The sequence below is a fragment of the Camarhynchus parvulus genome, chromosome 18, assembly GCF_901933205.1.
Source record: "Camarhynchus parvulus chromosome 18, STF_HiC, whole genome shotgun sequence".
In the NCBI taxonomy this organism is placed as follows: Eukaryota; Metazoa; Chordata; class Aves; order Passeriformes; family Thraupidae; genus Camarhynchus; species Camarhynchus parvulus.
In genome coordinates this window covers 1,900,962-1,927,253 of record NC_044588.1, presented here as the reverse complement: position 1 = coordinate 1,927,253, position 26,292 = coordinate 1,900,962, and the positions used below count along the sequence as shown (strand labels likewise).

General features: G+C 39.1%; 1 protein-coding gene across 1 annotated transcript; it reads right to left on the bottom strand.

The window, feature by feature from the left end:
• Nucleotides 1-1,507: 1,507 nt before the first annotated feature.
• On the bottom strand, nt 1,508-25,660 carry SUZ12 (SUZ12 polycomb repressive complex 2 subunit). The gene is made up of 16 exons (XM_030961879.1): nt 25,210-25,660; nt 22,370-22,416; nt 22,215-22,279; nt 17,434-17,502; nt 15,834-15,883; nt 14,483-14,568; nt 12,903-13,134; nt 12,040-12,142; nt 10,631-10,736; nt 9,720-9,897; nt 6,783-6,874; nt 6,187-6,330; nt 5,427-5,584; nt 4,642-4,840; nt 4,060-4,139; nt 1,508-3,735 (listed from the first exon to the last, which is right to left on the bottom strand). Exons 1-16 carry the CDS (start codon nt 25,511-25,513, stop codon nt 3,393-3,395), a joined length of 2,256 nt encoding a protein of 751 aa, XP_030817739.1. The 5' UTR covers nt 25,514-25,660; the 3' UTR covers nt 1,508-3,392.
• Between the last annotated feature and the right edge of the window lie 632 nt (nt 25,661-26,292).

The following is a 26,292-nucleotide window of genomic DNA, read 5'->3' as shown; positions in this document are numbered from 1 at the left end:
GTGAAACCAGTAAGTGAAGTTGCTGACTTGGCAGCTTTCTCTCATAAATACTCCATTCACATGAGCTTTCTTCATGACAAGATGCCAAGTGTTTCTCCTCCAGAGCTGCAGCTTCACTCTCAAATTGAACAGCCTAAAAACTGCAGGTCAAAGTCAGGGAAGGACTTACCTACTCCAAAGCCTTTGTTTTCCTGGATGTGAAACCACAGTCAGATTTGGAACAGGGAACAGCTCCACTCGCTGATGATGGCACCAGACTTCTGTGAATTTAGAAATATTTAACTTGGAACAACACTGTCAAAATTGCCCTCACAGAATGCCCCCTGTATTCCCAGAGGTAAAACCACATTTCTGGTTTGGGGGATTGTAAGGATTGGGAGTTTTGTTTGGTTGATCAGACAAATAATCAGAACACTTTAAATCATGGGCAACTGCTTCATTCCAGGCAGTGAATTTTTACCCCACCTCTCAAAATTCAAGGGCTACATTCAAGACACACTCCAAGCAATGTACTCCAAAGGTTAACAATTAATCTACCACTTTTGAATATAGTGTTTAATGCACTGAATTAAAATTTCAAATAATATTAGGTTCCAGGTTGGGATTCACAAACCCGTTGTGATCACCAAGTACCAAACATCATTAAAACCTGCCAGGAGCACACTGAAGGCCAGATCAGGAGAACCCAGACAATGTTAAAGACAAGAACACACTGCCCAACTGCAGCCTGAGGTCCAGTTTGCAGAGCCCAGCTGGCACAACCTGCATTTCAGGATCTGAATCCTAACATGGAAAAAGGTTTTCAGTGTCTGCCATTCCACAGTCACTACCTGGCCAAGCAATCCAATTCCTGACTTGTCCCACAGTATCTGGAGCATCCACCCTCTGCAGTCCCAGAGAAATGGGATTTAAACTGACACTTATTTAAACTTTACTTCAATCCAGCCAAATACTCTGTAAAATTTCTGAAAAATTAACCACTTGTATATAAAAATGACACAAATCTTAGTTCTGTAACTGACAAGTAATGTTTCATTTGCACTCTAAAAATTACAGTTCTGTACAGTAAAGCACAACTTAAACCCTTCTCAGGTATTCAAGTCCTACCCAAGAAAGAGGAATCAAAGTTATTATAATCTGGCTAAAACCCTGGAAATTTATGGAGATACCTGAAATAGAACTGTAACAATCTGGCAAAGGAGAGCACATCCAAATTTTAAGCCATGCAGAAGAGAGTTTATAGAGGTGCTGCTTGAGGTGTCTGTACATGGAATGACTGGACACCCATCATGGCAGATTTTGTATTACTGAACTTCTTGTACAAAAGCTGATTTCAAATAAAACATTTAATGAAAAACAATGGTTCATTTAAACAGCTGAACTTGTTTTGGGGTTTTTTTTGGGGGGGGTAGGGAATCTTTTGTTTTTACATCTACTGTACCGTTCAAATTCTTTTTAACCAGCTTACATGGCATCTCCAAAGGTACAAATAGAAAAGGCATCTTTATAAATAGAAAACAAGGGGATTTTTTCAGCTTTTATTATAAATTGACATGACATACAAAGTTTACTGAACAGAAGTAATTTCATTACTATTTTTGGGGGGATCACCAACTTTTTGTGCAAACAATGCTAGCCTTCTTTTAAGCATTAAGAGCATAACTGCTTAAGAAATGACATAAGCAATAATTCTAGAACTACATCTCCCCTAAAATAATCTATTTTTTTACATATGTGCACAGCTTTAGCAAATTAAAGCCAGAGAGAAATGCATGATGTACTATCCAGAGGCATAATTAGAGTTTGCTAAAACTCAAGAGAGCTGGCAATTCAAGGAGTTTGTAATAAAAAGCTGCAGTTTCCCTCTTTCCTATTTTGTACACAAAATCAGTGACTAAGAACTTAATACTGGATGACAAATCACATCCACACCATTAGTTAAATAGTCTCACAGTTAAACACATCTTAAGGACCATCAAAATCAGTATTTACATTTTATAAATTTCTGAAGACACCATTAGAAAGCTTATATACCCCTTCAACAAATAGGGAACTGCATTTCATGGTGATGGAATGAAATAAAAAACAAAAAATACCTGTATTTACAGCAGCATTGTTCCTTTATAAATAAAGAATATGAAAAATGAAATATTTTAAGGATAATAAAAAATTGAGGTGATGTCACTCAACCACAGTGCTTGCTGGAATAAAACCCTTCGGTGCTGATACTGTACCAGTAGTGAAACCACTTTCCATTGGAAAAAATCTGTAAACGTATGCATAAAATGTGTTAACAGCAGTGCAAAACTGCTCAAATATAGTTTAGTCAGCATCTTAGTATCTGTATTGAATACAATACATCACAGAATACTTACATAAGAAGTGCAACACATTTTCTGGTCCAATTTTACAGTGCATTTTTCCCTCAAGAGTGGCATCTCGAAAGCCAAAGCTAAACCCACGGCCTGGCCTTGCAGTCTGTGCTGAGGCGAGAACTTCGCGGGAAGTTGGCGACGCAGCGCCTGCAGACGGACACGAGGCTCCAGCCTTAGCATGGCACCCAGGATGGGCGACCCCAGGCACAGGGGGCTGCACCCAAACCCTCTCTGTAGCTGTGTAGATGTGTAATAAAAATATAAAGGAGCTAAATGTTCAAGTTTAAAATGGTACACTGGGCGATCAATACATCAGAATTATCCACGAAACCCAAACTGCTGGTTAAACCTCAAAAAGCCAAGGTGGTACTTCACTGTGTCTGGAACGTGAAAAGTCAAGATCTTTCCAAACAGGCACAAGACAAAGGAAGTGCTAAGTTTGCCAACTCTGATAATTTTTAGTGTAAAAAAATTTGATTTGTAATTTATGATCAATTGAGAAATGATTTCAAATACAAGGATCAAGGTTAAACTGTAAATAGTCAGACATTATTTTCACAAAAAGCTAACTGGAGAATTTCTAAATAAGAAAAGCAGAAACTGTATCCCAATCCCCTTTCCCTAATGTTTCACAAATTCATGGTAGGAAAAACAGCCAGATACAGATGCAAAAATCTTAATATAAAAAACGGTTTTACATATACTTAAATTATGTAAATTCCATAAAGTTCTTAAGACACTAATTACTAAAATTACAAAAAGATTTTCATATTGCTCTTCATGCTCAAACTCTTAGAATATTGTCATTACATCACCAAAACCAATATACATGTAGTACTTGCATAAGTAACTGAATAAAAACCCTGTTTAAACAATATCCTTGTTGAAATCATTTACTTCCATCCAGCAGTGCCTGTTTGGAATCTCTGTATTTCTGTGTGTAGTTCTTTATAGAGCTCATGCACCCTAGAATGTCACTTCAATGCTTGTCCATTGAATGACAATTGACTTTTGACTTCAGAGCTTCTGCTTCTTGCTCTGTTTCGTGACACCTGAGATGCTTTCCACTTCTGAAATCCTCTCTCTGGTATTTTCACTGTATCCATTTGCTGTCCCACTTTGTTCCTCGGAAGATTCCTCATCCGTTGGGGAGGCCGATTCTCCTTTCTCCAACTTCTGCTGCATCTCTCGGAGCCTGGCCACAGCTTTGTCTATGGACGTGATGCTGATGAGGTTAAAGTCATGCATGCTGACCAGGTGGAGCATAAAGTTTCGACACAAGTTCTTCTTAATGATTTTTTGTCCATAATTTTCAACAAATAGCATACAGGCATGATTCATTTGATTGTCAGCAATAAACCTGTCAAATAAGAAAGCCATCATTATGCAAGCAGAACACTTTCAAAAATAAAAAGATACTCTACAACATGATTTATCAATGTAACTGCAGAGAGCAGCTATTACACAGTCTAATGTTTTTTCTTTTCAAACCCCAAATGCTACTAGGCACAACTTCTTTAAAAGCTTAAAACTCTCAAAAGCTTATTACAAATTATCCTTTAATAACCCGTTCCTAAACAACTGAGCCAACTGAATTTTAAGTATTTAGTGAATTACAATGCAAAATGATCAACCAAATCTATACTGCAATTTATTTGTATCAAAACTAAGCACAGTGACATACCCGTGCTTCATAACATGAAGATTCCATAATTTCATCACTTCTTTCTCTCCTTCGTTAACATCAGAAAATTCTTCAATTTGCTGGAGATTGGGAGGAAGGATAGGAAAAGAAACAAACACACCCATCAGAACTGTGTATCTGCTGCCAAGTAGTGAGAGCATACCGAAGATTCAGCTTACACACAAAAATATATATAGAAAAATCAGGCTCTGCAGTCAAGTAAGTTAGAAAAATGTCATTTGATGTAGAGACTTTTGATGATAAATAATATTCTTATTATATACAGCCCAAACTGTGTGCTCCTGATTCCAGCATCTCCTCTTTGAAGGAGAAAAGCAGCCACAAACAATGAAAATTTCTTCAAACACAAGAGGACTGAACTAACTCTGCAAACTGAATGCATACTTGAAAAAGCAAACTTTGATTCCAGGAATTTCCATCAACAGTAGTTCAGCAAAATTTTCTGCTCCCAAAATGCAGGATTGTCACAACGTATGCCCAACTGTTCCCTAAAACAACTGCAGATCATCTTTTAAAAACCACAATCCGCTTAAAATAACTTTGTACAAACGGAATAATTACAGTAATGGTTTTCTCCCGAAGCCATTCTGGGTCCTTCTCGTCCTCACTGTCCACCTCCATCTCCTGGGGGCGCAGGGGCAGGCAGGTGTCGCTGTGGAAGTAGAGCCGGTTGTGGCCGCTGCTGTACGTGCGCTGCTGCTCCACCTCCCCGTCCTCCGACTCCAGGAACTCTGACATGCTCGCTTTCGTGCGCTTGGGCCTGCCAAGGGAGAAGTCACTGCTGTCACCAGCACATCACAGATGCAAATACTGACAACTACCACTGATTAATACCAATTATTTTAAGGTCTAGATTGCAAAAATGCTGAGGGGGGGAAATGTCCAGCAATGAAATAATCCCAATTAAAAACCGAAGAGCTCCTGATCCAACCCTCCAACTTCACCTTTTGGGGAAGAAAAGTTTTAGGGTAAGGCAGTTAAAGAGAGCTACATTGTTATGAATAGATCTCTCAATTGGAGAGATACATAAAAATCATGGGTGATGTTATCCTCCTTCAGTTACATTTTATTTAGTCATAACAGTGAAATTTAGCACTGTGTATATGCACCTGCAGATTTGCAAATCCCCAGGGATCACAAATCTGGTTTATAGGCCAAAAAATTCTTTACAGAAAGAGTGGTTGGGCCCAGGAAAGTGATGGAGTCACCAGACCTGGAGGTGTTTAAAAAAGACTGGATGTGGCACTCAGTGCCATGGATTACTTGCTAAGGTGGTGTTAGGTCATCGGTTGGACTTGATCTCCAAGGTCTTTTCCAGCCTAGCTGATTCTGTGAGCCGCTCCTACCTGCACACCAGGATGTGTGTGATGGGAGTCCTTTTGACGGGCCCGTTGCGGCTGAAGGCGAAGCCGGGCTGGCGATGGATGTCCTGGGGGTTCCCGGCGTAGGAGCCATCGTAGCACTCATTGATGGACACGTCTATCCGAGCACCTTTTGGATGATACTGCAGCACAGTTGCAAATACTCAGCAGACAGTAATGACAATGCATCAAGAGTTTTAAACAAGTAACCTTTAAATTCTGAATACCTTAAATATCACCTCTCAATAACCTGATACAGCTGTAAGTTTCCTTTCACAACATCCAAATACTTTTTAACCTCTAGAAGCAAATTACACTAAAGCTTCCTTGCTCTGTACTATTTTACTGTTTTGTATAAAACCACTCAAAACTAATTATAAAATTAAGTAAAGAATCAGCAAAAGACTGCTAGTAAGAACATTTCTAAATTTCCTAGAGCTTCAAGAGACTTCCAACCAAATACAATTACATTGCTTTCTATATCAAAGAACACATTGATGCAAAAAAGGTCAGTAGCCACATTTAGAACTCAGCCTCCAGTGGTCAGCATTATTCAATATATATAGATTTAAACAAAGACAATATTTCCCCTCCATGTAACACACAAACATTCACAGAAAGCAGCTTCTAACCTGTAGATACAGCCCTACAACTTACTAAGCTGGAAACAGAATCCCTGCCTTTGTAGCATCTGTGACAGACTGTACAGAGTTTCATAGTGCTGAACTACAAAATGGTTACTTACAACATAATTAAAGATAAATCTGCTGTGGCAGAGTTTAAGATGTTTGAGTAAACTGTAGAGTTTCCGACAGTTCAGTGTGCACCAGGGGCAGTGCAAGTCATCGCGGGCCTCCGTCTGCTGCCTCGTGTTATTGTTGTAAAGGAACTGGTGCAAACAAGGGAACACGCAGAGCAGAATTAGCACCAAATGGGTTTCATTCATTAACTTCCAACCCTCAAATCCAAGCCGGACATCGTTACAGGAGACCTCCACAGCAATAGTTAGATTTTGGGAACACTATATGAGCTCAGTGTACTGAAACACTGGTATTTCAAGAATTTTGTTTCCCATTGGAAACCCACCTGTCCCCCTCGAGAAGTCTAACAAGGAATGTCCTTTGTCTTTAGAACATCAGATGTGTCCCCAAGAAGATTAGTTTTCTAGAATACTTCCATAAAGAGGAGTCTGTGAGATGGCTTTCAGTCTCGGAATCTGAGACTCTTTAAGGCGTCCACAAAAAGGGCAAATGGAAATTTCCACCCAGCTCCCAAGCAAACATTTTAATCCCACACAATATTTAGATTCTAGTTTTTCCCTTTGATGATTATTTCCAATACCTGGTAAAATATTCGCAACTTCTGTCGAGGTTCATTTAAAACATCTCTCTCTTTTCTTGTTTGAAGGTCTGTAGGCAAAGATTCTTTCACAGCTGAAAAAAACCACATGCAGACACACGTTTCTTTGGTGCACAGGAACAGACAAACATTGTTTCTTACCCAGCTATGGAAGTTTTGAGAAGGGCACTGCTGCTGAAGGAAACAGGCTACTTGAATGTCCTTTGATGTAAGTAGCTCCTACCAGCAACAAGGAAGTCTGGATGCTCAGCTTCCTTCACAAGCAAACCCACTTCCAACACAAGATTATCTCAAGTGCTGAAGAATCATTCAGAGAACTTACAAATGGTCAGGTAAAAAGCAACATTTTCCTTACTCCATTTCAGCAGAGAATTCTTTATGTATATCTAAAAGCCGAGACATAAAAGACATCCCTGCTTTCAGATTGCTGCATTCAAACACATCACTTAAATTCGATTTCAGAAGTTCCACAAGTCTCTTAACAGGCAGCAGAAATGTAAGTAAACACACAAAATATTTAACTGAAACTTTAACCCTTGAACACTGTTTCTATGTGTAATGGCAATGCTTAGTTGCTTCTGAGTGTCTTCCATACACTTTAATCTATATCAGTATTTGATTTCATACAGTTAACGAGAAACCCCACGTAACTAAGCAGGTTTATAAATCTGCCCTCAAGAGAAACCCAGCAATGACCCTACTTGCTTCTGAATGGTGATAAAGATGGGAAAACAAGGCTCAGCTCTACTGATGTAACTTTTAGAAGATGCACTTATTTTATATTTAATATTTTGGAGAAGAAAGGAAATTTTATTTTCTGTCTGTATGAAAAAGAGAGGAAGCCTGACACTTTAGCCTGCACCACATCAGAGAAATCCCAATTCCATGGCTCAGTTACTTTCAGAACTTTGTAATTACAGCAAAGTTAAAGCTGCCATATTTAGAAAGTCTTTGATGTCTTTATTCCACTGGTCTGTCTTGGGAAATATGCCAAAGTAAAATGACAACACCAAATTGATGTCCATTGGGAAAGATGTACTGGATCTTCATCAGAATGTCTGATAGAAGTTTTGTACAGTTTTCACTCTCGTGGTATTCAGACACTGCAAACAGCACACCATAACAAATACCCTACAATGCTGCACATTACACTACAATACATTTGTGTATAAGAGTTAGCTGTACTATTTGGGAAGATTGCTCTGGCTGTAACTTTATCAATTTACTGGAACATTTAACTTTTCTGATGGAAGAAAAAAATGGGTTCCTGGTTACACTGGCAATGCAGTCTTGCCATGTTCCTATTGCCTCTACATTTGTTACGGTAAACTACCACACACCTTCTGGAGTTGGTCAACTCAACTCTCATTTCTTTTGCAAGTCTGAGCATAAAACCTGCCTAACAAATTACAATACAGGTCTCCGAGAAACTCTAAAATACAAGGAAGCCTAGTACAAGGAAGTAAAGAGAAAGCAGAAAAATTTCTACAGCAAAAGTTCAGGGACCTCCCAGGTTCTGTTGGAATTACTTCATGTGTGCACTGTCAGCCATTCATCCTAGTGGAAGAAACCCAAGTGTCTGCTCTCCCTAGCTCAGGTAAAATACTCAATTCAGGGAACAGGTATCAGTCTTATTTAAATATTCTTGTACTCTTTCCAAAGAGAAAGATGCCTCTAAGGTTGGCTGAGGATGTTTGGGGTCATTCTAGACATTGGCTTCTGCACAGCTAGGGTGAAATTCTTCTTGATCTCGCTTTTTTATCACACTAAAGCCCTAAACACAGCACAAAGAATCACCACTCTTAGAAAGTCTCATCATTAAGTTTCTCAACATTTACTGTAACACAACTGCATAAAAACCACTTTTGGAAAAACAATCCTTTACTCATAATAATAATTTCCTTGCTGTCACTACTCTATCTCCAAAACATCACCAAACTCAGACTGAAATGCCATTTTGGACAAGTTCTCCAAAGCACTATTAAGCCTTCACTAGCAGTGCCTCACTGCACACCCCAGAGACTAAGCCTGGGGACAGAACCACCAAAATAATCACTTCTACAACAGGGACCTAGAAGATTCCTTACTCTCAGAGTCCCAATCTAGTTACAAGCTTGGAAATGCTGATTACTCTGAAGTGAACTGGGTGCCAATCCAGAGCCTAGGTGTGTTCATAGGTGTTGAAACAACAGGTGCAACCTGTTGTTCTCTGTACAACTTAAGTTTTCCAGATGTCTTTGAGCTTCAGTTGCCTACACAAGGTTCTAATACAAAGTCACAAACAACTGGGAGTGAGACAAAATAAAGATGGCATCTAGGCCAATTTTCCTTCTAGTTTCTACACTGAGCATGAAGCCATGCATGGAATATCCCTCTGGCCAGTCTGGGTCTGCTGTCCCAGCTGTGTCTCCTCCCAGCCCCTTGTGTCATCTGGCCTCTTTGATAGTGGGGTGGTGTGAGAAGCTGCAAAGTCCTTAACTTAGTCTAAACACTGCTTAGCAACAACTAAAGCATCAGTGTTATCAACATTATTCTCATCCTAAATCCAAAACACAGCACTAAAGCAGCCACTAAGAAAATTAACTCTATTCCACCTGAAAGTAGGGCACCTATAAACCCAGAAACTTACAGAGCACTAATTGGAGTAGGGCAAACCAGACAATTTCAGAAATCCTAGTGACGGATTTTCCCCAATGTATTTCACAGCAGGCTTTATGAACATTGTATATAATCACTTCAATATTGTCCTGATGTACAGCTTTTAACCTTAACAAAATGACAAAATATGGGATACAACAAAGCCCACTCAGTTTTGCTTTTTTTCTGCTGAGAATAACCTGAAGCTGCTGCACCAGTGAGCCCTAAGCACAGAAGGGTTAAGCAGATGATTACTCAGCAGCAAAACCAAAGTTTGCTTACCTATAGTTTGAGTAGGTTTAACAGAATTGGGCTTGTTTTCTTGAGGGAGGCTTTCAGAATTTCGTGTTGCAAGAGGCTTAGCTATAGGAGCTGTAGACTTGTCATTTGTGTCTCCCGTCCAACGAAGAGTAAACTGAAGTGTAGGTCCCTGAGAAAATGTTTCAAATGGAGGCAACCTCTGCAGAGTGGGGGAAGTAAAAAAAAAACAGCAGAATAAGTGTCTTCACAAAAATAATGATGAGAAAATATTCACAGAAGATAAACTGATGTAATTTATTTTAATGCAGGTAGAGGCTGATCAGGATAGTTGAGCTTATAACTGTACTTTTACTATATAATTTGGATCATCTCTGCTTTTTTCATAATTATATGATCATGTTGAGACACAAATACTTTGCAACCACCTGGAATCTTCATGTTCTTCTCTCCAATCACTTACAACTCATACTCTCCCAGGACATGTGAGCATGACTGTGTAAGTACATACAATCACTGAATCACTGAGTGTTGATTCACCTCAGTTAACAACTTCTCTCTGCTCAACCCTTCCTCCTACACTGATACCACCCTCTTCTTTTCACCACTACATTTTATCAGCATTCTCTTAAGCTATGTACATAAGATCACACCTGTCTGGGTTCCTCTTTCTTCCCATTAAATATTCTGCAGTTTGCTCCTTTTTGATGTCTAACTTGTTAGAATAGCATTTAAACTGCCTGATTTTCTAGGTCAGGAATTCAGAAGTCTCTGGAAAGAGACAGCTGCCATACCTTACAGTAGTTGATATCTGCTTGTATTAATGATTCAGTGTAGCCAAAGCTTTCTAAATTGAGAGCTAAATTAAAATGTATGTCCATACATTCCCAAAGATAATTATTTCCTGGCTTCTTGGCCACTGAAACAATCCATACCTTCCCATCCAGAATCGTTTCCCATGTTGCTCTTTTCTTGCTAATGGGACACTCTTCCATTTCCTGCATGGCCACTTCATATTCCCCATCCAGAAGTTGCAAGCGTCTGTCAAGACAAAATATGTATTATGTGTAAAAAGGCTCTTCTATTGTTTGTCTATTAAAATACACTATTTCACAGGAATTAATTTTCCATGAACTAAAGACATATTGTCAGGCAAATTTATTTGACTAGGTCTAAATCTTAGGCAAACATCATCCATAACAAAGAAAAATGTTAAAGACTAGACCAAAAATATATACATTTTTATGCATGACTTGGTTCTGCTGCAAATCAGTCTCATTTACACAACAGCATGGCTGAGAATGTCCTTGCTTATCATCACTACAAAACCATCTAGTGGTTCATATGTTGCTTAGCATATTGAAGTTATCCAGTGGAATTAAGTAATAGAAAATAACAAAATACTGTCAAGACTTCTAAGAAAGGGATTAGAAAAGGACATTTCTTGAAAACTCTTCTCAAAATATACTTCTAAAACCCTATTTGGATAAACAACCATTTTGTCAGAATTAGTTGGAGTTTTTCTTCAAGCTCCATTTTTGTAAATACCTACCTCTGCCTGGGATCTGCATTTTCCATGGAAAGAACTCTTATTTTCATGTACTGTATTTTGGCTGTTGGCATTATGATCCTTTGCAGTACAAACAGCTAAAATGTCTACCCAGGAAATGGTCTGGTCCTTATCTTTTTAACTGGATCTAGAGTGCTCTAAGCTATTGACACGGGAGTTCACCACACTCCACCTTCCTTGAAATACATTAAGTAGTATCATGATAATAAATAATTAAACTACATTACAGAGTAGGCCTGTTATAATTTTAACTACTTGTTTGATTGTCCTGTAGTAATGGGAACTGATGTCTTCTGTAGCTGTCAGCAGAATGAGACCTGTGACTACACCAGCAACACTCTGGGCATGGGAAAAATTATGGCACTCAACAGAGTGTAAGCAGCAAGGGTACTTCAGAGACCTTTTCTTTGTTTAACTTTTTAATTATGCTGTCACTGATCTTGAACAGAACCAGAGAAATTACATCAGTCAAAAACTGGCAAGGAACAGACAAATAGATGCAAATTACCAGAACAATATTCAAGTTCAGAGATGGGAATTATTTACAGTAGTCACTGAATAGGTCTCAGTATAAAATGTGTTATGAAACCTGCAGTTTTTTTTTTAAATATAAGCTTAAGTTTTTATTGTAAATAACAACTAAAATGCAGCCAAAGACAATTTACACTGTGACAAAGAACATACTAAGCTTATTATCAAATTTCTAATATTATGATGATTAAAAATGATTAATACAATGATTAATAGAAGCTATAATTGTTTTTACAATATTACCTGTTTTTATCAAATACAGTCATTTGTGCTACAAATGTCTTTTCCCCATCTTCACGATTTGAAGAGTTTCTTTTTCTTCTAGCTGGAAGCTCCTCATTGACATCTGCACATAAGAAATATGGTATTCAAACATTACACAAGCACAGATTCAAAAGATCCAACAGTCTCTATGCACTCACAAATATAAATGGCTATTGATTGTGCCATACAATAGAGAAGGACAATGCAATAAAAGACCACTTAGCTTAACAGTAATCATATTTTAGGTGTGTTCTCGCGTATTTATAATTTCACTGTATTATTCTGTCAGCATAAAGAATTTGGGATTTGATCTTCCTCCTCTTGTGGCTATAAAATAGTGAAAAATAAAGCTTTTCATTCTACATGTACTCTCCAAGCTGTAATATTTGTGCTGTAACACTTCTCAACAAGATGAAGAAAACAACTTTTAAAAATTTATTATTGAGGTATTTTCCTATTGGCTTGTCAATTAGTTTTGCTGAGAAACACTGATAGCATCCGCAGTGAGTACGTAGGGACCAGTGTTGGTGGAGGAATGATGACAGTGTCAGTGACCACAGGGCTCTCTTGCACTGTTCACCTCCAGCAGTGCTGCCTCACACCTTCAGCACCACGTCACAAACAAGTGGTGTTAAATTTACACAAAACCAGAAGCACCATTTCTAGCTAGCAGCTGAATTTCAGCCCCATCTCAAAAGAGACTGCAAACAAATAAAAGCTCAATCACTCAGTTACTACTGGCCCTTGTCACAGTGTGACCCACACTGCTCCAGACAACTCCACATGTGCCCACAAGATAAGCCCTGCAGATTTAAAAAAGCAGATTTCAAGGTTGAAGTTACCAATGTTTTCATTCGTTTCGCCATTGATCAGTCCATTAAATTCTCTCCTTCCTGGGCGAGTGACTCTGAATAACAATGAGTAAGACTTCACCATATGGCTGTTGCTGGGTTCAAACTCATTACTGGAAACTGCAAGTGATGGGAAGTTGCCTGGTTTTATTTGGCTGAGGTCTGGGTTTAAAGGCACCTGCTTTTTACCTGTAGGAACCTGTCTTATTGGACAACTGACATCCTGCAGCAAAACAAGAAAGATAAGGTTCAGGATTTTAGACTTCAAAGTAAAGACATTAAGTATTTAAATTGATACCATTTCTAAACTGCATTTATTCTGCCAACTTTTGAAAATAAGCCTTATAATAAGCCTTGTAACAGATATAAATAAAAAAACCTGGAACAATCCCAGAGTTTAAATACAAACCTAGATATTTTTAAGTGTAAATAAAACTGGCATTCTATAACCCCTTCTGGCAGCAGCCATCTTTCTCTATCTGAATAAAATAACACTAACATGAGGCACTTAAAAAGATTGTAGAACAGTCATTAATACTAATTTAATTCTGTTTACCTGAAGAAATTAAATGTTTTGGTTATATATACATATTTTTCAAAGGCTTTCTATCTTCTCCTTGCAATATTTCAAAGTGCATTTTGTGCTATCTGTGAGATAAAGAACCACTTACCTAGGATTTATTATATTCAATTACCTCTCAAAGAGATCATTGAACATTGTGTAGAATTGGGAAAACAAGACAAGATGGCCTAAATATGAAACTTGCAGCAAAACATTTGGAATAACCATTAGCACCTCCTGACCTCACTACATTTATCCATACTACAACAATTAACAAAATTGGCTAGAAACAGTATTAATTCTTAAAAACCTGTCAAATCAGCCTAGCATTAGGGAAGAATATACAGCTCTGACTGCAAATCTTTCCCTTTCTAGTTAAAACCTAAAGCATTTACTGAGCCTCCCATATTCTTGTAGTTGGGGAAATAATTTGCCAACTGATGTGAAATAAATACAACTAAAACTGCAAGAAAATTCAAAGATGCTTTAAAAAATATAAAATTGTTTATGATTCGTGGCAGCTAAAATCTGCAATAATTGAAATAACCAAAGTAAAAACCACAGATACAGAAAAAGCAAGGAAAGAGAGGAGTTGGCAGATGACAGGAATTTGAAACAATTACAATTTGTTCCTTTTTACTCCCGAACTCTGAAAGGCACAGGGCTACTTTATGATTTTGTGATTGCCTGGTTTCCTTAAGCCTCTGGACATCACAAGAGAATGAATACTTTAATGATGTGACACACAAAAACTGAGGTAAAACCAGAAGTGGCTGAAATACACAAGTGGATGTGATTTACAAGCTGAATTCAATCAACAGAGCTGAATGCTTTTAGAAACTCATTTCTCATAAAGCAGTGCAAAATCCAATAGAAAACAACTTGAATACATTAGTTCTTAAATTTAAAGGCTAATTTCAACAGAAGCATCACTTGTTACTTAGATATTCTAGAAGCAGCTAAACATTTTGCTTTAATCTATATTAATAATTTGTCAGATCATTTTTACCTTTCGTTTCTTGTGGCAAACTTTCACCAGCAGTACTTCCAGAGTTACAGAATTTTGTTCATTCTCTGAGTTTTGTGATGGCTTATCTAAACAGAAAAGTATTTTAAGTTCTGAAAAAGTGAAGATCTATTCAATGATATAAATCCATCTGTAATTACTTTTTAACCACAGGCACATCCCAGGTACAAAGACCCCTAACCACATTCTTAGTTTCAACTCTCCCCAAACTCACTACAAATTTCCACTTGAGAATATATCCTAATTATTCTCATATTGGCTGATTTGAAGGCATAGCTGATTTCTAAAGTTTAAAAGAGCAAGCTTGTTACCTTTTTATAACAGAGAAAAATGTTATGGGTAGATCTAAGGACAGTTAGAATGTGCTAATTACAGATGAGTTGAATTCTTTTTCCCAGATTTTTTTTCTTTACAGCTTGCAACCCTAAAATTTGGGCTTAAGATCCAGATGCTATCAGATAGGAAAACAACAAAGTTACACCACCCCCCTTTTATATTATGTAAGGCTAAATAAATGCAAAATAGCTGTTAAAGGACTCTCAAACAAACTTGAAAACAATCTTAAAAAATAAGACTTTGTTTCATAGACTGCACAATAAATTTCCTAGAGCCTGGAATCTTCAACGCAGCTGCTGCCAGTGGTGTGATCAGCAATGGCAACCAAAAATCTAGAAATTTCATTTTATTTTAATGGAAAAACAGTTTTTACTCTCAGAGCTCTGAATAGAATAAAATAGAATAGAACTCTTCATTCTGGCCAAGGAAATCCAATATTCTGATATTGAGAGGCAAATCCTTATGTGCTTAAAAGACACCATGGAATGACATCAAGTCACTAAAATATGATTTCCATGGCTTTTATAATCGTTGACATGGCTTTCCTTCATTTCTAGACTCAATTTGACAATTTTTTTTCTTGCACTTCTACTTTAAAGTAGAAGCCACTGAATCTTCCAAGTATTTGAGGGCTGTGGGGTTTTTTAAAGCTACTCCAAACACCAAAGACACACTCCCAGAAAAATCACATTCTTTGGGAAATAATCACTTTCTTCAAGGTCTATTTCTGTTTGAATGGGTGATGGCTCTAAGGATTTCTCAAAATCACTGTTTTGACTAAAACCCTGAAGGCTTATCTTCTTAACATCACAATTACACTTCAGCATTTCTAAAGCACTACTGAATTAGAACTAATGAGACAGGCTGAACAAGTCAATTAAAACCTGCATCCAAACAGCAGAGAGTAAAAACATTCAAATATTCCCCTCACAGATCTCTACTAATTTCAAAGGTGTTATACAAATTAACAGTGGAATGAATGGATTGGCAAACATACCATTTTTATGGAAGAACCCAGTAAATGTAAGTTGCAAATGAGCAGACAAGCTAAACAGGAAAAAAAAAGGAAATGTTAGAACAGACAAGTGTTTTCTTCTCACAGCAACCACTTCACTGATGTTCAGTACAGAACTCTAATAATTCAGTCCATCCTCTTAACTTGGAAACTGCCTGGATATAGCAATTGCAGTTGATGCAGAACTGAACGCCAGTTTTCTCTTCACAGACTTATTCTGTGTACTCCATGACTTGATACATTAAAAAAAATAATTTAAATACTACAGTAGAAGAACATTGCCTGAAGACAGGAGACCTTGCCTTCACAGGCAGGCAAACACATCTTTGGAAAGTCATCAGCAACAGAGCTCAGTTTTGGTGGAAATTTTCTAGAATTTCTCCCTGAACCACAGGCTTGGTGTAAATTAAAAGAAAACCACACCAACAAGTATTTTAGGCACAGTAATGAGAATCTTTACAGGGGGAACCTGCACCTTTAGAAATAAAGGCTATCAGTTTAATCAAGTCCAAATCACTCATAACATGTGCAATTAAAATAATAACTGCCTCTGTTTTATTCCACAGCCTAGACTATTCTGCTGACCATAGACACATCTTATTTCAAATCATAAAATTCAGGGCATATTTCTGTTGAAAACAGGTATTCCTAAATCTAGATTAAAAAGGGTCCTCAAAACACTTAGTATTTCTGAAGTACACATTAAAAAAATATAATCTGTCCCACTACCCCACCAGACAAAACTTTGTGCACCTTCACTTCTCAGGCAGATACAACCTGACACTCCACACTTATTTTTAAACACAAACATTCCCAAGAGCTCTGAGATGACCAGCAGAAGCGCCCAACAGCTCAAGCATTCAAAGGACTCTATCTACACCAACTTGCATCATTCATCCATGTTATGTTTCCACATTAAAGAACATTTTTTGCAGTTTTGAAAGCACAAAAAACAACACACACAAGTGAATACTGTATGTTGTTTCAACAAAGCAACTAAACACAATATATAGAGCAAAATATAATTAGGAAAATAATATATAGTAAATCCATAAAACCTCTTAAAACACAAAATTTGTAAGTTTGTTTCAGACTATATAGTCTGAAACAAACTTACTGTATATAGCACAGCTGCCTCTGAAGTAATCTAATGATTTGCAAACACTGTGGGAAAAGAACAGGTTGAAAATAGCAAGTATACAACAACATAAACTACAAGTAAGTTTTCCCAAATTCGCCTCCCTTTTAATTTTAATTCCAACACACAGAGATTACTTATTGACACAACTGATACTCTTAAAAAACAACGTAAGCCGCAAATACCTATCTGAGGTTTCTATACACATTTTAAGAGATGCCACAACAAATACTGAATATTCCCAACACTGCTTTTCTCCAAGTTAAGTGACCAGCATACATACACACATTTTAAGATTCTGGAAGCAACATTTCCAGCAGCAACTACTTTGCTTTGAGTAATGACTCTTTATCACTTGCACTTTATCAGTCAAAAGGATTTCTGATTCACAGCCCATGCACATACTCATTTGTACCCACACATTAATATACAGCAGGACAGTACCTGTGAGATTCTTGTTCTCCCTTCATTTTCTCTACTTTTGATAACATGTCATCTACTTTGAACGTTTTCCTGTGAGGAAAAAGCAAAAAGAATAGTTTTACACAGCCACTATACCCACAACTTACAGCAAGAAAATGTAGTCAGCCTGAGCTTTCACTTGATTTTCCATGTAAACTGTCTATATATACCATTTTAGCCTTCTCTTCAGAAAACACCCTTTAGACACATATATACTTTTTTAGACCTAGTATCATGCCTGTACTGTAAGGGATACAACTGCTTCTCAAGCAGTATCAAAAATAATACAAAGAATTAAACCCAGACATTGCAACAGTAATCCTACTGCTTGTAAGAAGTTTCATTTAACAGCAACATATTGAAACCCTTACAAAGAACATGTTTAACCACATTTCAGCTTTGTCAGAGACAATCTTCCTGTTTTACTGACACTTGTGCATACCAGGAATTGACATGTCAGCCCCTCAGTCATTACTATTTCAATCTTGAGCATAATAATGAAAATCACTTAAAGCCTTATAGGACAAAAGAGTTAAAAGCCTAATTAAAACTGAAAACCCTTATTTCTCCACACATTTCTATTAAATGGACACAATGCAAAGAGCAATGAATTTGGAAGCAACCTTTGGAACCCACTCACAGGAAACAGGGCACAATGACAACCAATGACAACAATGTCAAAGAGAATAATCACTTCAAATCTTTCCTCTCTGTAATTCTGACATCAGTCTGCTCATGCTCATATGTTCAGCCTGTTCTACCATACATACAATATCATGTTCATTGCTAAATAAAGCTCACTCATGAGCAGAAGTTATTCAGCATGTTACAGAACAGTCCCTCCATTTTTCATTAAAGGCAAGTTAACGTTTGGATCTAGATGCCCACAAAATTGCACTTGACTACAGGGACAACACAAGAGTGTGAGGGCACCTTTCCTTTACATTTATACCTTAGAAAAATGGAGTAAGAAGAACATAAACCATTGCCAAACACTGGATTTCTTGCACAGGGAACAACACCATGCTCTGGGGAAGTGGGAAGCATTTGTCTACAGAAATACCCTGACTGAAGAAACACTGATGTCACTCTGTCTGCAGTCAGCACGTAATGCTCGAGAATGATTGAGTTACACATCACATGGGGACTAAACAGCAACACTGGGCAACAAAAACTACAGGGCTACACTCATAACAAGGAGAAAAACAATTATGATTTGTGTAGTAAACAATCACTGATTCAAAGCTCTACTCAGCCCAAGAGTCACACATGAGACAGAAGAACTGACTCACCTACACTAAAATGTGGGATTGTTAAAATGAACATTGCAGTGCTCAACTTTAAAGCAAGAGATGTTAAGAACAGAGCAATTTATTAAAAGTTTCAGATTCTAAGATAAAAATGTCTCTGGGTGCACTTTGCTCCAGCTCATCAAAATTAGCCACTGTTCTGCAGAACAGCAAGTTGAGAGGGCTTTCTCCAGAGTGAGGAATTGCTTAAAACAGATTTAGACCAAAGGTGTGTCATGATCAGAATACGAGCCAAAAAGCAGCTAAGAGACAAACATGATCCCAGAATGGGGGAAAGTTAACAATCTTTCATAAAATATACTAACATCTGACCCAACTTGTATTTAGTATGTGACCTTTATTGATCCAAAAAGAACAGTGGCACAGCCTTTGCTAAAACCAGACTCAGGTTAGTCAAAACAAGAGAGCCTTCCTAAAAAAAAATAAATCTTTCCAAGAAACTAAAAATAGCAATTGGTAAAAAATTTTTGCCTTTGAAGTTAACTTGTAAGAGCATAAATGCCTTTGAAATGAATTACTATTTATGTTACCATGCTCCCATGCAAAACAGACAAAATCAAGTTTTTATAATAACCATCCCTCACACAGGATTTTCAAGATAGCATTCATTTGTGTAACAAGTATGTGCATCTTGTGCATTCCTTTCTCCACCCACTCTTATTCCAGACAAGAAAAGTAATAATTAGCAAAGTACTAGAAGTCACATCATAGCATGCCATTATTTTGCCAATAAATAATATAATTATTCCTTTATCCAAATACTGTATGTGAAGCAATTTTATTAACAGTTACTAAATTCTTTCCAACACCATAATTTGGCCTAATAATATACTAACACCTGAAGACAGACCCAGAGACACAAAGTCTATTAGCTGACCAAAGCCTATCACCTCTCCAATAAGCAGTAATTTCAATACCTTTTTAGCCCAGCTTGACACATGCCCATTAACTAGTCCCTATGACCATTCTCCTATGCTCTAAGCATTCTAGGTTTTCTAAACACTTTCTCAGTATTAAACATGCGGAGCAATATCAATAGATAATTTCCTGGTAAAAATGCAGTTTTAGTTCCCTACCTCCAAGTGATAAATTTGTCTGGCATTTTTCTCAGACTATCATAGAGCTGGAGGTAAAAGATGTGGAGTCATAGTTACTATTCTTTAAGGAAGGTCTATTAAATCCAGAGATTAGTTCTTTATATTTTACTTATGAAACTGTTTACTGAAATGGCAATCAAAATTATCAGCAATTTAACAATGGCAACATTTAGGAGTTCTAGGGGAATAAATTAATATACATGTATAGTGCACAAAAACAGGCTAATCGTGATGCAGTTTCAGAAAAGACTTCTTTGCAAAGAGAACTCTACTAACACTTTCACTGTACTGAAACCAAAACACAGATTTTTCTTAATATAAACCTCAGGATGATCTTCTATAGTTCAGATATTTTCTCTCTTTAAAGTCCCCTTTTCACCAAAACAACGAGATCATAGACCTTAAGTACTTGTGTTGAATGAAGAACAGTGATTCAGGTTTTGAGCATATCTGTAAGTATTTACCAGCACAGATCAGCAAACAAGGATCCTGCTAATCCCCTCAGGAAGCCCAGTTAAGACTCTTTCACCAATCTCTAAGTTAAAACTACCTTTAGATTACAACTTCTGTGGTTTTAAGTAGGCTGAAAGAGAAGGGCCACAGTACTGAGTGAGCATGGAAAGGGCAGAGGGAACCCAGGGGGAACACACTTCACAATTACTTTCTGTCTTTCTCACTTTCAACTATGCTCGCTCACTTTTGCTGCATTATTGTGTTTTTATAAAGAAAATATACTGACACCTTTTATTTAATCTTCTTAAAATTAATTACAAGCATGATTTCAATTAGTCAGCATTGAGAGAACTATTGAAAGAAACAGCTAGAATCTGTTATTAGAACACCTCCCAACTAAACTCACAAAGTGTTGAGGGAACTGATACAATTAGTATGTTTCAAACAGAAATCAAGCACTACCTGTGCAGCTGAATCAACTGGAATTTGGAACAGTGGATAACAATGCACAGGCAAAGAATTGTCTCTTGCTTCCCAGCAAGTATAGCAGATATCCAACAGAACATTTTCAGGTAACATACACATTTCAATCAATAATGAATTAATCTCAGTTATAAGCAAGAACTTCCTGTAGTACAATTCTAGTTAGAAAAACCAAACAAAACTAAACCACAAAAAACAAAACAGCCTGAAAATAATTTCTTAATATTTTGTTTTGACTCACTTTAAAATAAGCAAAAAATTAATTTTGATAACTTTTTAAAGAAAAAGCAAGCTGCAACTTCAAGTTTAAATCTGATCATTACCTGCCCTAAGTACCTGAAGTTGTATGTTATGGATTCAGTTTTAAAAAAAAGTTATATTGTGGTATTAAAACTCATAGCAGGAATATAAACAATATCCAAGAGATCCAATAATGTCATAAACAGTTCCTTTAATTAAAAATATGCAAAGTCTATTGATCAATAGATCATGCAAATATTACCTCTCTCAGATATAAAGTCTAAATTAGAATTGTCTGCATAATCACATTTTGTTGCATATTTGTTGTACTTAAGTCCCACAGCAACTGTTTCTAAGCGATAAGAACTTTGGTGCTAAAATATTTTAGACTAAATATTCAGGTTACAAAAGAATTCTAAACTCTAACAAAGGATTTTCAGTGAAGGGGAAGTAACTGGAAGGGTCTTGTGATTCTGCTAATAAATAATGTACACTGCACTTGTCCCTCTGCAGTGTTTCTGCGTTTTCAGGTCCACTGACAGGCAGCTGTAGCACCTCACACAACAGGAATGACTATTTTGCAATATCAGAACTGAAGCCCATCTCTCAGGTGTATTCAGTTCAAAGCAACCTTTTCAAAGTATTTGCTGGACTTTTCTGAAATACCATAAGCAGACCTGCTTTATTTTCCAACTTTTAAGATAAATACAGAAATAACTACTGGATTCTTTCAAGGCTAATTAACAAAGCCAATAGTTTTGTATTTGGGTTTTGATTTTTTCCAAAAACAACTGGTTAGGTTACAGTTTAAAATACAATGTTTCATATGATTATGATTAAGCATCATTGATTACATGAGCTGGGATGCAATATAGTTTTGTTTGGATTTTTTTTTAATAAGTTCTCCTCCAAGATAGAAAACAAACACGGGAAAATTAGTTAAGATTCTGCAGATAGCTCTCCACATTTGAATACTGCCAGTATCCACAAAAATCACATGGATAAAGCTACACATACACTTAACATTGCAAAAAACCTCTTAGGTCTCAGAAATCAACTGTACACTGAAGTATGCATTTTAAAGTTCTTCAAAAAGAAAATAGGATGTTACCCTCCACTGCTTTTTGGACTTCTGCTACTTGGTGAACATTTTAGGATTACTTTACAAAAACAATTTTACCTTTTGATATTTGTTCGGGAGTTTCTGTGGGACATGTAAGTGAGAGTTCTGTGCAAAAATATTGGCTGCAGGGGGGAAAAAATAGAAAATGGTTATGCTTTAATTAAAATTTTCTACAAGTGCAAAGTAAAGGAGTGATAAAACCAATTACTCACTGCTATTAGATTCCGGGTACGTAGAAATCTGTATATCTGTGTTGGTTCTAAGAAAAAGGAACACATGTTACCCAAGGCAACCTCTACCTCCAGAAAGACAGTCTTAGAATGACAAAAAGTATCTTAGTGTGGCCATTACTTTGAAACAATTATCACAAAAACCATTAAGTGAAGCATCACAATGTCCAAATAACTCCAAGTTATCACATTCAAGGTTAGTTCAACAACTCTACAACACAAAGCAACTTCTTGTTTAAGGTGCCACAAATCAGGGGTCACAACTCAACTCTGACTGCTCTGCTTTCCACAAAATGGGTTTGTTACAGACTTTGTATCATTAAGGGGCAAAAAAAATACTTCAATGTATCACAACCTATGGTCATATAGGTAGATTTTCCTCATGAAGTTAATGAACACATCTGCTATGATACCAAAAGAGCACAATAAATTTACACAGCCAGATAATTTGGATTCTGATTGCTTTACACTTCTGGCAAGTACCAAGGTCACTTGCAGCACGTATTGAAACAAGAACAGGGACTGTCAGTTGACTGTGATCCATTATGGATCATTCTAAGGTGGGAAATTAATGCTGTTTTTAGCAGAGCAACTACTGTTTTCAAGTGCAAAAGGAGAGAAGATAATTCAGCTGTTCACAAAATGGACACTAAAGCACAGCATCATCTCAAACAGGTCTGAGAACCAACGTTCAAAGGATCAAGACTTGCCTACAGACAAGAGAAGGACCTTCAGTTTAGTTTTAACCAATTAAATCAGAACAAGAAGGGTTTTGTCTGGATCAGGTTATTTCTAACAAGAATTCCAAACTAAACTGAAATACTCCCTATTTGAACTGAAATAAATTCCAACTTCACAAAGTAACATCAGCAAAAAGCTTATAAATTACTTAATACACATCAAGTGGAGAGAAAAAAGAGAACAGACGATGTATTGATGGCCATGCTAAGGCTGGTAACTCTGCCTCAATGTCCCACATAAAGAAAACAAAGCTTATGTCTAAAGAAATAGAAAATTTTCTTTTCATATGACTGCAAAACATTTATTTCAAATAGTTGGAAACCTTATTGTGTGGAATTCCATAATTAGAAGTAGAAAAGGACAACCTTTTATATCCTTCACCCCTTTTCAAAGATATGATTCAGCCTTATTTCTACAGTTACTAATGTAAGACCCCATAGAACACAGAATTAAAGAGATGTATTACTGTTAGAGAAGGAAATCTTAAAATGATCACAGTATTTCCTTTTAGAAGCCTGAAGAAAGCCAGTGAAAATCTGCTTAATGCAAATTATCAAGATAAAATCTATATTTTTCAAATCAAGATAAAATAAAGTAATTAAGATATGTGCACTTTGCCACAAAGCGAAAATACAGAGTATTCACAACTTTGAAAAGACATCCCATGTTTTTCAGTCTCAAAAAGCCCATGACATAATTATATTTTCTTAATGTATGGAAACATTAAGTCATATTCACAAGGATACACTTTAATTTAAAGGCAACACATTGCTGCTTCAACATTAATTTTCCTAAGTGGAAAAATTCTGAAACACTCTCTTCAACCTGCAGAGAGACATATGTCTCACAAGTCTGTATTACTCAGCAAAAGCTTAAAATAAATCTTTTATCTTTTCCTAGCATATGACCTTGAAAAGGGACAGGAAAAACAGTCAGGAAGAATGCAATTCAGTACTACACGTGTTAGGATTTCTTTGATGCAGTTTTTACTTTCTGTAGTTTTCCCACGATAATTGCACACGGGGGTAACACATTATGTATATCCATATGTATAGCTACACTGCAGCTTCCTCCCGATCCCCACCTGCTCAGCTCTGTGCTTCCCTTGTCTGACACACTGAGGCACGAGCAGAAGAATTTTTTCCACCTCAGACACTGAGAAAAAGCTCTTAAAACTCAAGTCTGTGACTTGACCCATTTGCAGCACAGTATTTACTGAATACAGAGCGTCGTTAAAAGGACTGAGACTTAAACGGCCATGCTTTATTCCAGACTACACCAAAAACTCCGACACTGTCACCGTCTACAGCAAGTGTGAGCATTGACAGCATCAATCCCAAAACAGGATCGTGTCTTCAAATAGGGCCTTAAAAATTCCCTTCAAATCCTGGCAGCTGCACAGAAATCTTTTAGTGCAATTTAAGTTTACTGGTCCACTGTGCTTTTAAACCAGATTTCCACAAACAACTTTGTAGTGAATTCAGGGGGACTGTCCACCCATGTGGAGCTCCCACAAGGGGAATGCCTGGGTCGCAAAGGTCGATTTCCAATGCGAAACCTCAACTAAGTGAAAATTATTGCCAAACAAAGAAAAACCAAGTACAGTGAACTCTTAATCGCGTCCTGCCCCTGAAAGGGGCTCGAACGGCAGAGGCCAGAGAGGAAAGGGCCCCCTCGCCCCTCCGTGCCCAGAGCCTCCAGGGGCTGCGAGAGGAGGGAAGGGAGCCAGCCGCCCCGAAAGCCTGATGGGAAGTGCTGCTGAGAACCAAGTTCATCGCTGGGCGCGGGCACACACACACGCACATAGACACACACACACACCCGCGCCCTCCGCCCCGCGGGCCCGGGGCGCCTCTCGCCGCCCTCCCGCACACCGGCCCCGCTCCCCGCGCTTCCGCCCGGGACCCGCCGGCCCCCGCCTCCCCCGGCCCCGCTCCCTCCCTCCATCCCCCGGCCGTGTTTACCCCCGGAAGCCCCTGCTCCCCACAGCCCTCCCCTCCTCCTCCTCCCGCCCTTTCCGCGGCGGCTCGGGCCGGTCCCGCCGCCTCGGCCCCCACTTCCTCCGGCGACCCGGTGCTCACTCTCAAAGGCCTGAAGAAAGAGGTCGTGGTCGGCCTGGATCTGCTCCATCTTCGGCTTCTTCACGGGGGGCAGAGCCGCTGCCGCCGCCGCCGCTGCCGAGGAGGCCGAGGAGCCGCCCGAATACCCACTGCCTCCTCCTCCGCCGCCACCGCCCGCGGCACCGCCGGATTTGCCACCGGGAGCCGCCGCCGCGGCGGAGCCCCCGAACCCGCCGCCTCCTCCGCCGCCACCTCCTCCTCCGGCGGCGCCGCCAGCGGAGCCCGAGCTGGGCCCCGCTCCTCCACCGTGCTTCTGAGGAGCCATAGGGGTGGCCCCGGGAGGGCCCAGACGGGACGGAGACCGAGCGGGGCGGGCAGGGCCGAGCGGGGCGGGTGCGTGAGGCGGGGGGGGGGACGCGCCGCGCTCCAACTCCGCCAAGTCTCCTCCGCCCCGCTCCCCTCAGCGCCGCGGCCGCCGAGCCCGACCGCCGCCGCGCGCCCGCCCCCGCGCGCGCCCATTGGCTGCGGGGATGGCGCCGCGCCGTCCCATTGGCCGGCGCCGGCCCCGCCCCCGCGTGACGCGCGGATGGTTCTGGAAGCGTTTGGTTGGTCCGCGCGCTCGGCGCGCGCCCCCCCCCCCCCCCCTTTGAACTGAATTCGCGGGAAAGCGCCGCTCGCGCTCCGGCGCGGGGCATGATGGGTACGGGGGGGGCCCTGCCGGCCTGAGGGGCCGCTCGCCGGACCCCGCCCTCGCACCCCGGCGGCGGCGCTCCGCCCGAGCTGCCCCGAGCCTCGGAGCTGCCCCGGCCTCCGCCTCTCCGTACCCTCCCCGGCCTCGCCATGCCACCTCCCGCTGCCCCCGCGGCCGCACAGGTGGCTGATGCCCCTTTTGCCAGAGGGACCGCTCCGCTTGTCCGCAGAGCTCGGGAGATAAATTTGTCAAAATAGAAACTCAGGTATAAATCGGTATCGGTTTTGTGGTGGAAGTGGCCATGCTGTGTCGGCCATGAGCTCCTGCTGCTATCTCTTTATTTAGCTTTAACCTTAGCTAACCGTGAGGGTCCCTCAGAGGAAGGCACAAGAAGTTGCCCATGAGTGCAGGGA